The 15629-nt window shown below is 47.4% G+C and overlaps 1 protein-coding gene across 1 annotated transcript in view; it reads left to right on the forward strand.

Moving 5' to 3' along the window:
• The first annotated feature begins 529 nt into the window (after positions 1-529).
• NXPH1 (neurexophilin 1) overlaps positions 530-15629 on the forward strand; it is a 288472-nt gene continuing 273372 nt past the window's right edge. Inside the window, exons 1-2 of the mRNA XM_029957323.1 lie at positions 530-1185; positions 2041-2204. Coding sequence (XP_029813183.1) covers positions 2151-2204 — 54 coding nt within the window. The 5' untranslated portion in view covers positions 530-1185; positions 2041-2150. The remainder of the gene's footprint in view (positions 1186-2040; positions 2205-15629) is intronic.

Below are 15629 nucleotides of genomic sequence, written 5' to 3' on the forward strand. Positions count from 1 at the left end.
TCGTCCCCCTCCACCCCTCTCCTCCTCGCACTCGCCCAGCCCGCGGCGAGGAGGCGAACGCGCAAGGTCGCCCAGTCCTCTCAGCTGCCGCGCGCTGAATGGCTGGCGGTCCGCAGCGTCCCCGCATCGGCCCCGCAGCCACAGGTCCGCGGCGCCCGGCGTCGGCGCCCGAGGAGGGCTGGGGGGCCTACGCCCGCCTGCTCCGGGTCCTGCCCTCCGCGCCGCCCCACCACGCTCCCCGCCACTCCTCTGGCTGTCGCAGTTCTCCTCACGCCCTTGGGGGCCTGGGCGCTGGGGCCACCAGAGGCACCACTGGAGCCACTTCTCCCTGCGGGTCTGGCCCTCCGAGAGCCTCTGAGCGGGATCTATTTTCTCGGGGTATTAACTAGTCTCTGAGGAATCGTTCGCCCACGCGCCAGTGTAATTGCCAGGGTCGCGAAGGTAGGCGCCGCGAGCTGCGGACCTACGGAGAAAGCACCACTTCGTCGGCACCCCGAACCCCAGCGCGCTCCACAGCGTCCCCCAGTGGCGGGGCCGGACCGTGCACAGGGACTGCGACTCCGCTCCGGAGTGGCTCCTTGGCTTCCCAGGGTCGCGGTAGACGTGCAGCTAACTCGGTGCGCCGGGAGCCTTTTGGTCTTGCCAGCTCACCCCTCCCTCAGAAACTCGGACCGTTTGCGCCCGGAGCGTGGCTTTTTTCTTCTGAAAGGCCAGTGTTTACCTCTCGAGTTCAAGTCCAGTCTCCTCCCCTTAAGTCATTGCCACCATCCTTCGGCAGCCTCGGAAGGCAAGGAGACCCGGGCTGCTCGTCCCAGAGCCTTGCGCTGGCAGTCCCGGTCTGTCCGGCGCTTTCGCTTCTCCCTCCCTCTCTTACCCCCTCCCTTTCTCTCTTCCTCTCTTTTCTCCTCTGCTTCCCCCTCCTTCTCTTGTCTCTTAAGTTTCCTGCACCGTGAATCCAACTGTGCCAAGCCTCCCACGGAACCAAGCCTGAGCGCCACCCGGGCACGGAGACGCGGACTCCGCCGAGGCTGAAGGAGGCAGCGGGACCGGTCCGCGCCCGAGCATGGAGCTGAAGCGCCAGGGAGGGCATGTGCGGGGCGCCGGAGACGCCAGGCCCGAGTAGCTCCTCCATGGAGCCTGCCCAGAGCGGTCCCTGCTCGCCGAATTCGCCCCCAGTCCTGTGCGGTACGTACACTTCACCTCCACAGTCCCGGAGAGGGTATCTTGGGGCGGGATGGTGGGACACCGGAGAGGGGCGGCGGGAGGGCCACTGCTTGGGGAGCAGAGTGAGCCTGGCGGGTGACCTCACAGACCCGGGCAGGCTCCCACTCCAGAAGTTAGCGACTGACTGTGCCCCATGGCTCGGGGGGGGGGGGAAAGTAGTGCCAAAGATGTGCTTGTATGCGCGTGTATCTCTGTGCAGGGGGCTCGAATGGGTAAACTGAGCCCGGCTTGACTATATGCAAATTGCATTTCTTTTCCCCACCCCCACGCCACCGAACGGGTGATGATACCCAGCACCTAATCCTGGTCACTCTACCTACCCCTTCCTCTTCCCGCGCCTCCCCTCAGTCTCTCTAGCTCGCTTTCCCTCTTTCTGTCTCCATCTCTCTCTGCTGGTGTGTACGTGTGTGAGCACTGCCAGGGCTGGCGAAGAACCAGCCGCCGCCTTTAAGTCCGAGCCGCCTGGCCATCAAACACTAGGGCTGGTCTCGCTGCCGGAGACGTTTGGGCTCCGAACCAGCTTGCACGCGGCTCTGTGTGCCCCGCCACCTCCTGTCTCCACCGCCCGGGAACACGCACCCGAGGAGCGCAGGGCGCAAGGAGCCCTTCATCCTCCGACCCTCCTGCCCGCCTGCCTGCGGACCGCGCGCTCTCTGGTTTTAGGCGCTGGATTTACTCGCTTTAAAAATTTTCCGGCCCCCACCCCCTTCGGGTGTTTGGTCCACCCCTCCCTTCCACGACCCCCTTTCCCTGCTTGGTTGCCAAGCCTAACCTTGCCTGCGTGGTCATGGGATGTCTAATTTCATTTGTGTCTAGGCTGCTGAGAGCGCTCCTTGCTCTGTAAAGTGGATGTCAGGTGGATCTATGTTTTTGAAGGAACAAAGACTCAGCGAAAGCACCGCCGAGGAAGTTTGAGACGCGGGAGGATGCAGGCTGCGTGCTGGTACGTGCTTCTCCTCCTGCAGCCCACCGTCTACTTGGTAAGTCCCCGCGATCCCACCCCGGTCGAAAGGCCAGACACCCAGGGGCTCGCGGGAGGTGGGTGAGGCTGCCAGTTCAGCGAGAGCAGCGTTCCTAGCTACAGTGTTGGAACAACTTTGGCAAGCTGGCGTCTGGATCCCTGCGGGGTTTTCCGGGGACCCACCCTCATTTCTTGCTCCGATCCTCCCTCTCCTGTGCGTGATTCCGAACATGTGTAGGGTGCCCTAGACCCCCAGAAACCGAGGAGATCGTGGGACGGGATGCTTTATGGGGAGAGAGGGCAGCGAGAAAGGGTGGAAGACATGAAACTCCCATTAGTTCATCCACGGAGTTTAAACGAAAGGAAATGGAGGTAGAGAGTGCCGAGCGCGAATCTGCCCTAGTCTGTGACTTTGAAAGTGAAGCTACCCACCTAGTCCCCCAGTTTGGAGATATGGCACTTAAAGAAGTACAGGTAACTTTGTTCGACTTGTAAGGTTCACACAGGACTAGCTAATCAGAGAGGAGCACCACAAGCGATCAGATCAGATAGTGTTAAGTCAGGGGTGCCCCGGGAAAACAAGTAGTGGCTCTCCTCCCACTCTCCTTTCCACCAAATAACTGACCCCCAGTTCCAGTGCCGAGCCCCTTACTAGGGAATGGCGGGCCTTGTGGTCAGGAAGGGGATACTAAACAGAGCCAGCCGCCGCCTGAGTCTTTCTGGAATGGGGTTCTGGGGATCCGGATTTTGCACACAGTTGGAATCGGGGGTGGAGGTGAATTGGTAGCTGTGGGTACCGCGTGGAGCCAAGACGGAGAGAGCAATTTCTCCTGTCTGGCTTCAGGGAGGGCCAGGGACACTCGCACCCTGCTGGTAAAGTTGTACTCAGTGCACCGTCTCCCCAGAGCTTATTTCTGGCCACAGGAACACACCGAGGGTTCAGTGAGTTCTGACTAGGGGCTAGGAGCTCTGGGATGGCGGGAGCCCTCCGATGGGGCTGGATAAACGGGAAGGCGGGGCGGGGCAGTACCTCAATCCCAAGGGTTTCAGCAAAAGTGTTGCTAACTTGAGAACATTTTCCAGCTGTTACCCTGGTGCATGTGACTGAGGGGCTGCTAGTTGTGTGAACTCTGTGTATGTTAATGAGTGTGTATGTATACGCGTGTGTGAATATGTATGTGAGGGCGTGTGCATTTCATGGATTTCAGTTTCAATCCAAGAACCCTCAGTGTTGCGGGTCTTTGCATTTTTATCACCTAACTATCGCAGCTGAGGACGCCAGAGGGCGCTGCGCGTCAGTGTCCTCGCCTACAGGACACCTTGGGGTAAACAGGTGAAAGCCAGGGCAGCCAATCCAAAAGAACAGCCTTTCTGACTCTGTCACCAAAGTCTGTGCCTTCCTAGACTGGAACGCAGACAGAATGCAAAAATTGTCCTTCTCATTTACCATCTTCAATCATTCTTGCCTCCACCTGTGTCCACTCAACCCACTGACATTGAGAGCCCAAAGACCGAGGGCAGAAAGTTTGGCCAGAGGAAATACAGAAATTGTTTATTGAAAGAAGAGAGGGATGGCAAAATGAAAGCTGCAGAGAAGGGATATTAACGATTCCCTTGCCCCTTTCCTCTGCATACCTTTACGCATGACCTCAACCTCAGGACTGTTCTTATGTCCTTGGACTGTGCTTGTGCTTGTGCGCGTGCACACACACACACACACACACACACACACACACACACACACACACACAGCAAAGGCTCCTGGCTGTGGTGCAGTTTATTGCTTGGAGCAAGTATTTCGATAGTCTGTAAAATAATCTATCAAAAGCAGAAGTGAAATCAATACGTTGTGTTAAATTTTAAATGTGTTTGTTGGCAGTTAAACCGTTTTCCACTCATTACAACAACAGTGCTGGATTTATTCTAATGCGCTGCGTTCTCAACAACAAGCGCATTAATTCTCCTTTAATTGTAAACTGGGAGCATTTGAAAACCATTCAGTGTGCAAATTATGCTGATTCAATTACCGTTTAGTTACAGACTTCATTACCTGAATGCCTTTTGGCAATACGGGGAAAGGAGACAATTTTCCAATTTCACTCAAAACAATACGAAATGTGAACAATAAAATAGAGAAGGTGATTTAGAAGTCCATTCTTTCCGATCTAAAGTTGTTTGTGTGGCAGGGATTAGAAACCACAAAAACAAAAGGCTGGTGGCTGTGACCCAAGGTAGTATTTCCAGGGATTGTAATCCCCTGGTTATTTGCCCACAGAATTCCAAGGTGTTTTCCTGGAGGAGCAGGGAGCTGATTTTCACCATAGAAATGAACTTAAAAGGGTGCATTGGCAGTCAGGACAGGTTGGTTCTAGCCAGTTAAGGAAGTGGAGAGCCTTGATTAAAGCTCTAGGGCAATGAGACCAAGAAATGGTCAAAGCTTCTTTCTCCTTCTGTTTTATGAAACAAGCACATACTCATTTATTTGTAGTTGTATCTTAGAATGTCCCAGATCTTTGCCAGAAACTGCAATAGATGTATGCAGTTTGTTTGCTTCAAGTTACACTCTAAGAAGACAGGAATGGCAAAACCATTATTTTATTTTATTTTTTTCTCCTCGAGTTGTTATAGCCAAGAAGAAGTTTAATGACTAATTTTATGTCTTGATGAGCTCACACCACAAGTGAGCAGGGCGCTCTATTTATGCACTGCCTTTGAGCCGATAGCACAGTGTACCTTCCTTTCCCTTGTAAGCCTCTGAAATCCCAGTCATGTTTTCCAAGGACCGATCACCACATTGTGTCCAGGGAACAAGATTTGTTTGGGTATTTCTTATACAAAAATATTTCTGCTTCTGCTTATAGAGAAATACCTGAAATATTCCCAAATCGTGGATTTTTTTAAAAAATGAAAAGCCATTTTCTGTAGAGAGCAGGTCAGTGCTCTATTCTTAACCCACAGTCTCCTGATTGTAACTGGGTGAATGTTCTCAAAGTATGTTTCTTGGCCTAGAGTTCTTTGAATGCCTGTTCTAGGTTAAGGATTTTGAGTGGTTTTGTGTTTATTGAGAGATGAATCTGTCCTATTTCAAACTGGAAGCTTATTTAGAACTGCAAAGGGAAGTTAATTAGAAATGTGTCTACAAAGTAACCTTCTGAGGCATATTAGCTGGCATACTCAAAAATCACCACAGGGCTAACTCCAGCCATAAGCGCAATGGAATTGGTTACCATTAACAAAATATAAAGGCAAGGAAATTTTCTGTCTATTGAATTTTGTATATTTAAAAGTCTCAATTCAGCAGGAGAGGAACCTATGGCATAACAATACTTGCTCAAAAAAGGAAGTCTTGCAATCTTTATTCTCCTGTCAGTTCTGGACTGATTCCCGGATATTTTCAGTATGATAGAACGGGTAACAGGACAATAACATTTTAGCTGAATTGAAGCACACACTGGGTAAACTAGGAAAATGTGGTTTCTGGTTCTGAAGAAAGGGAAACCTAAATTAGGTTATTCTCAGTGAATCAAACCAAAGGACAGGCTAGGGCACTTAGGGAAAGCACCTCCCTGGAGAAAGCAGAGGTGTTTTGTTGGGGGCTTACCTGTGGCAATTTTCTGCCTTGAAACTGAGTCTAATGAGCACTCCGTGGGCATGTCAACAAAAACGTTATTTAGAAATTGAGCCCAGAGAATGTGACAAGGGGTTGCAGGATGTTACTGTGGTCAGTCACACATCCACAGTTCTGTTCTCAGAAGAGGCTCTTCACTTTCCCAATTTAGGCCCCACCAGTTCTGCTAGGAATTAAAATGGCTAATAGTATGGTTGCTTTTTAAACCAATATGGGCAAGAATCGAAAAATTCTTTCCAAACCTTGTCATTAAAAAAGATTTTGAGTCAGTTATTCCTTCAAAATTAGAGTGTCCTTAAAATGTAAATTCCAAACCAATTTTTAATACAGACAAGAGAGTGATTAATACATCCATGGAATACTACCTCCTCACTATTAAGAGCCAGACCATTTGGGTGAACTTCACTCAGTATGAAGATGGCTGTTACGAACTGAGGAAGCTGAGGAAAAGCAGCAGGAGAGAGACCACCAATCTCTGTCCTTTGGACTAGGTAGGAACACTTTACATCCTTGGAAGGTTAAGCCACTGCCCACTGAAAATTTTACAATTTGAGTTTATTCCTGAAAAGAAAAGTGCACTAACTACCTAGAGTGGCTATTCAGTGTTTTCTATTAAGTCCAGTTCTTGGAGGCAGTACTGAGAGTTCACCGCCCCCACTGCATTTCCTGAGTTTTCTACTCTGGATCAGATCTCCTGATCTAGGATTAAACCTAGATTTTTGAAGGAGACTATGCCCCATCAGCACAACATGGGAACTCATCAGTCCCAAAACATATTCTGGGCTCTGTGGGAGGAAAAGTTGTTATTATTCCAGGTATTTTCCTGAAATGTCCAACTATCCATTGACCAAGAAAGCATCTCCCTGGGTGGTGGGAAGCACTTGGGTGGGTTCTCCTGCCTGCCACATTTTGGAAGGATTATTGTGGTCTGGGGCCTTCTAGTAATAGCTTCTGGGGGAGATTGCCTTCAGATTTAGAAGGGGAGAACCAGAATTACTCCAACTTTCTCAGCTGTTTTCCCGGAAAGCCATTACGTTCATGGCTCCTCTTTGTGTGAAGTTGATTTCTATTTGGCTTTGAACTGTTGACGGCTATTTCCTGCTTAATGAAAGTGTTGTCTGGGCGAAGAATATATCTGGTGGCAGGGAAATTGGTTGATTTTTTTTGAGATAGGTCCCCAATGTCCTACTTTTTTATCTGATGGAAAATTTTCTGCAGACTACAGAAATTGACAGCATTGTCCAGGTAATAACCACCGTGGACAATATTTTCAAAAGGACATTTGAGTGATGAAAGCATTTGGATATTGCTTTTTCAAATAAGCAATTTTCTGTCTTGGCCTTCTTTGATTTTATAGGGGAGTGAGGGAGAAGGGACCACAGGTTGGCAAAGAGACGCCTTCCTGGTTTCTCCCAGTCCTGAATTATCCAGGCACTCATTAGCTTCGCTTGGAATTCCGGGGTCTGAAGAGCCTAGAATGAGTTTGGCTTTGGCGGCGTTTGTTTAAAGAGTCAAAAGGAAATCTTGGGAATGAGAAATAACACTCTTCTTGCACCCCTCCGCCCAGAAATAAACCCGATGGAGGCTCTGAAAGTTTGCTTGCTCTCCAGTGGCGACTTAGGAAGTCTGGATTCTTTATGAGTTTTTTGTTTGTTTTTAAATAAGATGCCTACCTTTGCTTCGATTCTGGAAAATTCCCTTAAAGCAACCAAGTCCTGTAGGATCGTCAGATCTCAGTCTAAGACTTTAACAGTCTTAGCTATTTTAATTAATAGAGGAGGCGGACTAGTCAGGCGAGGCGCGGTCCGGTCAGCTGGTTGCAGTAGCCGGGGTGGTAAGTCGGGTATACTCTCTCCCCTCCCCCAACAATCTACTCGCCACCATTCCTCAGGTCCGGATGCGTGTTTGCAGGAAGTTGCGGTCTTGATTTATCCGCTACTCAAGCTGGCGACCAGCTCTTTTTCTCTATGTCAGCACTAACCCCTCCCGGAGCTTGGTAAACAAGAGGCGCACATTTTTTCTGCTGTCGATTGGCATGTTGACGACTCTGCTTGAAGGAATGTGACAATAAAGTGGGAAACCAAAGCTTGGCAAGCACTTAATCAAGGATAAAAAGGTTCCGCTGTAAGGATGTCACTCAATTTATTGTGAAAGTCGAATGAATTACGTTTAATGAAAGTGCTCCCCAGATGAATATTACCAGCAATTTCCTGAGTTGGCTCTGTCAGCTCGAGATGAGGAAATGCCAACCCAGATCAGAAAAGAGCGCCCGTCTCAATTACTATGCAAGCTTTCCAAGAGCGGCTTTTTATTGAGATGATATATATTGGCGGCTTCTTCGTGCCCCTCCGCGCGCTTAGGAGCACGTTTGCGCATTTTCCAACTTCGCAGTCTGCCCTCGAGGGTTGCTGGCTGTTTGTTTAAACTTCTAATGAGCGCGCCGCCTTTCTGCTGCTGGCTGAAAACCTAATTACCCCGTCTGTAAACAGCTTTTTTTTCTGGTGTATTTTGTTTACTACGGAGGCGAGGGCTGGCCGGGGTGAGGTGGGGATGGGAGAGAGAAAAATCTTTTGCTCAGGTGCCCTACGTTACAGAAAAGTTCCTTTGGCGTTTAGTCGGGTGCCCAGGGTGGTGGAAAGCAAGGTGGCGAGCAGGGGCTTTGGGTTAGTGAGCGTGGTGGGGTCCCAGGAGCAGCGAGAGCACACTACTTGCCTCTGTTGCTGGCGAGAGTAGCGAAACGTCTTCTGACCCTCCAACTTCCTTTAAATTAATGAGGGTATTTTACTTGTTCAAGCCGGAAATACGATGGGGGGGGGGGAGGGATACACAGGCCGCAGCCAGAGCGCATCACCTCATCTGCATGAGAATGGAGAACCGAGAGGCTTTTCTTGTACTGCTTCTCTCTCCTACAATAAGACAAATTGCTGCTTAGAAATACCGAGGGTTTCCTTAGAAACTGGCTCTTGGGGGCTCTGCGCGTCTCTGCTGAACCGGACTCCGGCCAGGCCTCGCCCATCACCCTCGAAAGCCTAATGGATTCAGACGGGAAGGATCCGAGGCAGTGGCGGCGAAGGCCGCCGAGGGAGGTTGGGCGCCCGGCCCCACCGGAGGGAAGGGGCTTCCCCCTGACACATCCGCCCTAGGTCTCAAAACCTCTCCCCATCCATTGATTTTAAAGGCCAAATCAAGTCGTCTTCTGCAGAAACTTTCTTCGACGTAGGCTTCATACCCTAGACTCGGAAACAGTTCTCTCACCAAAGCCGCAGAGTGTTCAGGTCCCGGGGAAGTTTCCGGGCAGTAGTCGTCGCCGCCGCCGCCACAGCTACGCACGCTCTATTGTCTTGCTTTTAGCCTCAGGTGACCTCGAGCCATCCCAACTGATTTGAGAAAAGGCGCAGCCCTCTCGCGTCTGGACCCCGAGCCTTCCCACTAAAGCGTTGCTTCTGGGGAACTTTTATTGTCGAAGCCGCGGAGCTTCGGTGCTCCTGGAGCAGCAGACAGGACTGCAGCAGTTCTCCGAAGGGAGGTCTCGGGTACCAAGACTGAATGGTTCGGTGGCCGGCGGCTGGTGCAAGCCCGGCCTGCAGAGCGGTAGTTCAGAACCACGGACAGAGCCGCAGGCTCCGCCCCACCTGGTGTCCGCTGCGAGCCCTCCTCCCCCGCTGCCGCGCGGGCTCGGCCCTTCTAGAAGAAGAGTTGGCGCTTTGCGCAGACACTTCTCTGCCGCCCAGGCACGAATCTAAGGACCTGCTTCCTCTTCCCAGTCGCTCGGGAGCACTGGGCTCAGATAGCTAGGTCCCAGTGTTTCCAGCGGCCAGATCCGCTCGTTTGCACCCCTTCCCTCCCCCTTCCCCCAACTTCGGTGGTTGCAGCGTCACGTGATTGCCAGAGTTTAGGCGGTGGGGTAGTGAATCCTTGTGTTCCCCACTTTCTCCTCCCCTGTCCGGATTCCCTCACACAGTTTGTTATATCTCCCCCTGCTCCCAAACAGACTTGAATCAAGTGATGTAGAGGTGTGTCAGCGTAAAAGCCCCAATTGACACACAAGAAAACTGAGGCATGGAGGGGGAATCGGCTTTCTCTCCACAGTAAAATCAAGTGTGTGCGTGTGTCGGTGGCGGGGGGCGGGGGGGAATGATTCATGCCCTCTCTCCCACCTGCAGGGAACACGACTGGAGACACCAAGACGCCCTCCAGGATCCGGCGCCTTTTAAAAACCGGCGCGGGTGCAGGGTGGGAAGTCCTAATTATTATGAATTTCTAAAGGAGTAGCAATTATTCAAGGGGAGCAGGACAAACCACGGCCCGGGCAAAGGAATCGATATATTTCCTATCGAAAGTGCCCGGCTCGCCTTTAATGCAGACGAATTGGGATGCAGCCTCATTATTTTCCGTGTGGTTAGGCTTCCCGGCGTGGGGCCTGATACAGCGTGGAATCTATCATCATTAGAACAGGGATGGAGTGGGGGGAAATTTCTACTTATTTACTTAACAAAACAAACAAAAAGCTCCTAACCACCCCCCTCCCAACAAACCCCAAAGCCCTCCGACACAACCACTGTCCCTCATCCCATTTTCCTTCTCCCCTCTTCTCTGGCTGCTGTTGCACACCGTCCCAGGGCCCTTCTGAGCCCTCTAGAGCCGTCACGCGGTCATTTAAAGTGTGCGCAGTTACTTCTCGGCGGTGGTCACACGCTTGATTTGGTCCAGAAATAAGCCGGGGAGTACCCAGAGTTAGCGCTAGGGGTTCTCTGTGTCAAAAGCGAAGGTTGGCTGGGAAGTTCTGTCCTTTTCTCTCGCCTTATTGAAAGAGGTAATCCTTTCAGGATACCGGATTCTGCAAATCCCTGCGGTATTAAAAGGAGCAGAGGTCTGGCAGGCAGTGCTCCATCAACCCGTGCAAGAAGCCGGCTAGGGGAAAGGCAAACCTGCCAGAAGAGAACCAATCTGGAGGTGAAGAGATAAAATTGAATAGAATGGAAGGAAAGGTTCAGGCGCAATGCCTCCAGGGTATTCTTGAAGGCCTGACTAAAACCAGCCTTCCTCTTTGCTTCCAGAAGCTGGCCTTTTGCCTTGGGGCCAGCCTGCTGCAGTTTTAAGACTGGTAATGGGTCCCACCTTAACCCACTGAAGTCACTTTAGGGTTCTGGGTCCTGGCTTGTGGATTGCACAGTGTTTTCCTGTTTCTCCCCATTTGTGCAGCCTGCCCTCCTGGGCATAGGCTTTTTCACTCTTAGAAGTTGCCTGCTGCTCCTGGTGGGCAGCGGCTGGGATGAAAGTTGTATCCCCGCGCCGGTGTCTTCGCTGTTTTCTGCAATGCCACGGCTTTTAAGATCATCCAAGGGGGGTGTGTGCGTGTGCGTGTGTGCGTGTGTGTGCGTGTGTGTGCGTGTGCGTGTGTGTGTGCATGTGTGTGTGTGCGCGCGTGTGTGTGTGCGCGCGCGCGCCCGCGTGTGTGTGTGTGTGTGTGTGTGTGTGTGTGTGTGTGTGTGTTGTATTTTTGAGTGCTTGGCCTTCATCTGCCTCGCCCCTTCTTTGTAACAGATCAGTCTAGCCAAGAAGAGAGGGTGTGGCATTTAAAATACCTAACTCCTCCTCTTTAGTTGAATTAAAATTATTGTAATTATAATAACATCTCTAAAAACATTAATGAAAACAAAGTTGAAAATTGTGGACTTCCAAGCACTAAAGTAGAAATCATACCCTTTACCTCTTGGATTTTCTTTTCCTCCAAGCCCAGCCTTTCATGGTATATTGTGATTACCTGAGTGTCTTTGTTCTGTGCTGTCAGAGACAGCCAGCAAACTCAATACCAGAACTGTATGATCTACTGACATCATTTCCTCCCACCAACTTCATTTTTAGAGGCTTTATAATTAAACTCTGTGAGATATATGAAACATGCATCCAGTGGAGAGCCTTTTTATTTATATTTATGTAGCCTGCTGAGGAAGGAAAATTAAGGAAGTGCTTATATTGAAGAAATAAGCCTGCTTTGATATTAGCAGGAATGTCCTTTTAATTTACTTTTCTCAAGTCTAAAAGACTATCTCTGTAAGACCAGACCTCACAGTCATGCCTTTTTAAGGAAAGGCCCCAATAAAGTGAAAAGACATTTATTAGCTTGTACTAACTTAGTGGAACAAAAGGCCAGGCTAGCCACTCACTGAAAATATACACGGAGCTTAGCATGGCAAAGTTGCATTATGATGCAGGAGGCTGAGCAGGAAAAGCTAGCTGGAAACAGCTGCAAAGCCCTGCATATTTCTGCCTCTCCCTGTACCTAACTCATTACAGTACACACATTTATACATAGAGTAACATGGCCTTCCAGAACCAGCACAAAGACATCACACTGCAAATCAGGAAGAATTTTAATAAAATTGAAAGTCACAGTCTAAAAGGAAGCAGGCACAGATTTCCTTCTCTAAAATAGATTATTACTAGAAAAATTATGATAGAAAGGCTTGGAGAAAATTTCCTAATTTAGAAGAGGCTTTTTCATTTACAGGTTAAATGCGCGTGCACACACACACACACACAGTAGAGGAAGATTAGATATACATCTGTACATCTCCTATTTGAAGGATTCCATGGGAAATTACAGTGGGGAATCCTTATGTTTCCTAAGTTGCTAGCCTTGAAATTTCAACTTGAGTTTGACAGTAACATTTCCTTGATAGGAATCTGGTAACTGACACTATACTACTGTTCTGTTTATGTCAGTATTTTCAGCTATAGAATGAAAGCAATTTTGTTAAAAAACTACTGGCATGACAGCTAGAATTTTAGTTATGTATATATACGCCAACCTCTCCAACTGAACTTTAGGAAATGATTCTTCTCCTTGTAACCTTGTAGCTGAATGTTATTAGAGGCCCACAGGTATATAAAACAGCTTATATAAAATTAATGGACTGCTTTACATTCACCATCTCTTACTTGTGAAGCCCTTGTAAAATATCACTTCTACTTAAAATAGGAAGAATATAAAGTCAGGTTTTGTGCGCAATCAATAGTTGTAAATGGTTCAGTGAAATATTTGATTGTTTTGAGTGAGTTTGACAATATAATGGAAATTTATTGTCCTTCTTTGTGAACTGATGTGCTAATCATAAGGCTGCTCCTTCTTTTATGTACTTGGCCAGTTTTAAAACTGATTGTAAGACTCCAAAGCAACATCTAAGTGCACAATCAAAATTTTAGGATTTGTTTGATTTGCCAGATTACAAGGAGATCCACAAGCTACTATAAAGAAAATTAAAAAAAGAAACTGTCCAATATTGTTTTATTTTGTTTAAAATGATCAACAATATACTTATTAGAGTTGTGTACTATGACTATTTGATATGAATTTTAAAGAAGAAAATAAGTAGAGGTTTTAATCTAGCCTCAAGCTTCTTATAAATGAGAGTTTCTGAATATAATGACATTATTAAATCTCTTCAGCTTCTTTTCATAAATGTGGGCAAAATTTAGAAAAATTGGTGGTTCTCATTCTTTTCTTTCCTTCAAACATACATTAAAATCTATGGTTTTCTTTAATTTGTCCCTTGGTTTATGGCTCTCATAAGCCCCACTATGAATTTCTTTATTCTCTTCTCTTTCTTTTTTTAACTGTGTATTTTCATTTAGAGAATGAAGGTTTTTTTCCCCCCTTTTGTTTGATTGGATTGAAAATTATAATGCCCCAAAACCATAATGACATTTTTGAAACCTTTCATTCAAAGACTACCTAGAATAGTCAGACTCTTTTTTTTTCCTTTTTGTAAAAATGAACCCTGAACTATTGTGTTAACATCTCCTTTAAATAAGAAACAATGCCCTAAGTTACCAACTGGTTATATTCATTTCTGATGCTGCCCAAGGCTGATAGAAAATTCTTAAAAACATGGACTAGATTACATGAATTCTATTACACTTTCTGTTTGAGAAGCTTTCAATGAAAATACTATAATTAATCACAGGTTTGATTCTAAATCTCTCTGTAAAATGATGAGTTGTCATTTGTTGTTGTGGCAGCTGTAGTGTTGGTAATAGGGCTGACTATATGATCTCTAAAATTGAAAATATAAGATACCTTCACTCACATATCTTTTTCAGTTATTTGTGTATGATTTCTTGCACCAGGGCACCATCATTTATTGTTTTCCAGAATGAAATGCAGAGAAAGATGCAAACCACTGCATATGAAAGGAAGTCATTCATATGTAGTCAGTGTAGTATTTCTCTGGTCTTGATGTGAAACTTAATTGCTATTGATGTGGAGATTTTGCAGAACATGACAGAGTTTTTGCCTCTTTCACGAGAAATACATAATTGAATGATGAGTGCCTCATGTTAGATTTTTCAACCTTATTTCTTTTGGTTTAATAAGGCAGAGTTATGAACAGCTGCACCCAAGAGCTGGCCACAAACTAATTATCTAGCCATTATCAAACTAATGCAGATCTGGCATTAGCGCAGGTTTGCTGAACTGCGGCTTTTGGAACTGCAGCTCTGCTCTCTGAAATGTGCTGGAGAGTGGAAACATGACAAGTGAATGATTTGGCCCAAGATGTTTAATCCCGCCTTGCATTCTTGACTGAAGTCTTTCAAAATTAGAAGGGCTCTAATTAATGTGTGGCTAGATATATATGCATCTCTCTCAGATTGATGTACACCTCCTCCCACCCCCGCAACACCCCACAGTCTGCTTCTGTTCTTTGATCAAATGGTGAAGAAAACAAGAGGTTCTAAAGGGAAATGCACAAGTGGAAAGATGGCTGATATCCTACCAAGACTACTTCTACTATTACTTTTACTAAGTGGGTAATGTCACGGCCCCTGTGCAAGTGTCAACACTGAATTCATGGTAGAAATAGAAGAGTTATGAGGAAAAGTGGACGACTTGTTGGCTTCAGTGTGGACCTGGCCACAGGAGGGAGAAAACAGGCCCCTTTTCAGTCATTTCAGGATCTCTCCTTCTCTCTCTCAGATTGCTCACTTCCTTTCTTAAGGGAAGCAACACTAAAAAAGACTTCGTAAGAGAAAGAAAGGGAAGAGAATGGCAGTATATTTTCTTACTTATGTGACCTTGAGCAAACTGTTTAACCTCTCAGAACCCAGTTTCTGTATCTGTAAAATGGAGCTAATAATTCTTTCTACCCCATAGAGTTATTATTGAGGATTAACTGAGTTAATGTGCTATAAAGAGCTTTGAAAGTTGCCTGGCAATAAAAGTGATGAACCAGTAAAGACAGGAAGGTTTCTTGGCCAGTTTCCCCTGCTCCCAGCACAGCCCTTATATGGATGAAATGCAAAGGCTAACTCTACCCTGCGACCATCCTATCTTTTCTTTCCCACTGGTTTATTGCTGTACAGTTGCCCAGTGTGGCCCAGAGAGCCATATGTATTTAATGTAAATAGTAACCTTTGTGTAAAGCCAGAAGAAAATGGCCATTTCCACAGCAACGAATCAAGTGCTTATTGAAATGAAGACACAAATCATTGACAGGCCTACTGTGATTGCCTAGTTGAGTGAGAATTTTTGTGATGTATTAATTATAGGTGGCAAAGAGTGTGAACATTTATTAAGATCTGATTTGAAACATTGATATTTGTGTGGTTGCCGTGTGGCTCCGTTGGTTAAATGTCTGACTTCAGCTCAGGTCATTGTCTCGTGGTCTGTAAGTTCAAGCCCCGCGTTGGGCTCTGTGCTGACAGCTCAGAGCCTGGAACCTGCTTCAGATTCTGTGTCTCCCTCTCTCTCTGCTCCTCCCCTGCTCATGCGGTATCTGTCTGTCTTAAAAATAAATAAACATTAAAAAATAAATA

The sequence above is a fragment of the Suricata suricatta genome, chromosome 2, assembly GCF_006229205.1.
Source record: "Suricata suricatta isolate VVHF042 chromosome 2, meerkat_22Aug2017_6uvM2_HiC, whole genome shotgun sequence".
Lineage (NCBI taxonomy): Eukaryota > Metazoa > Chordata > Mammalia > Carnivora > Herpestidae > Suricata > Suricata suricatta.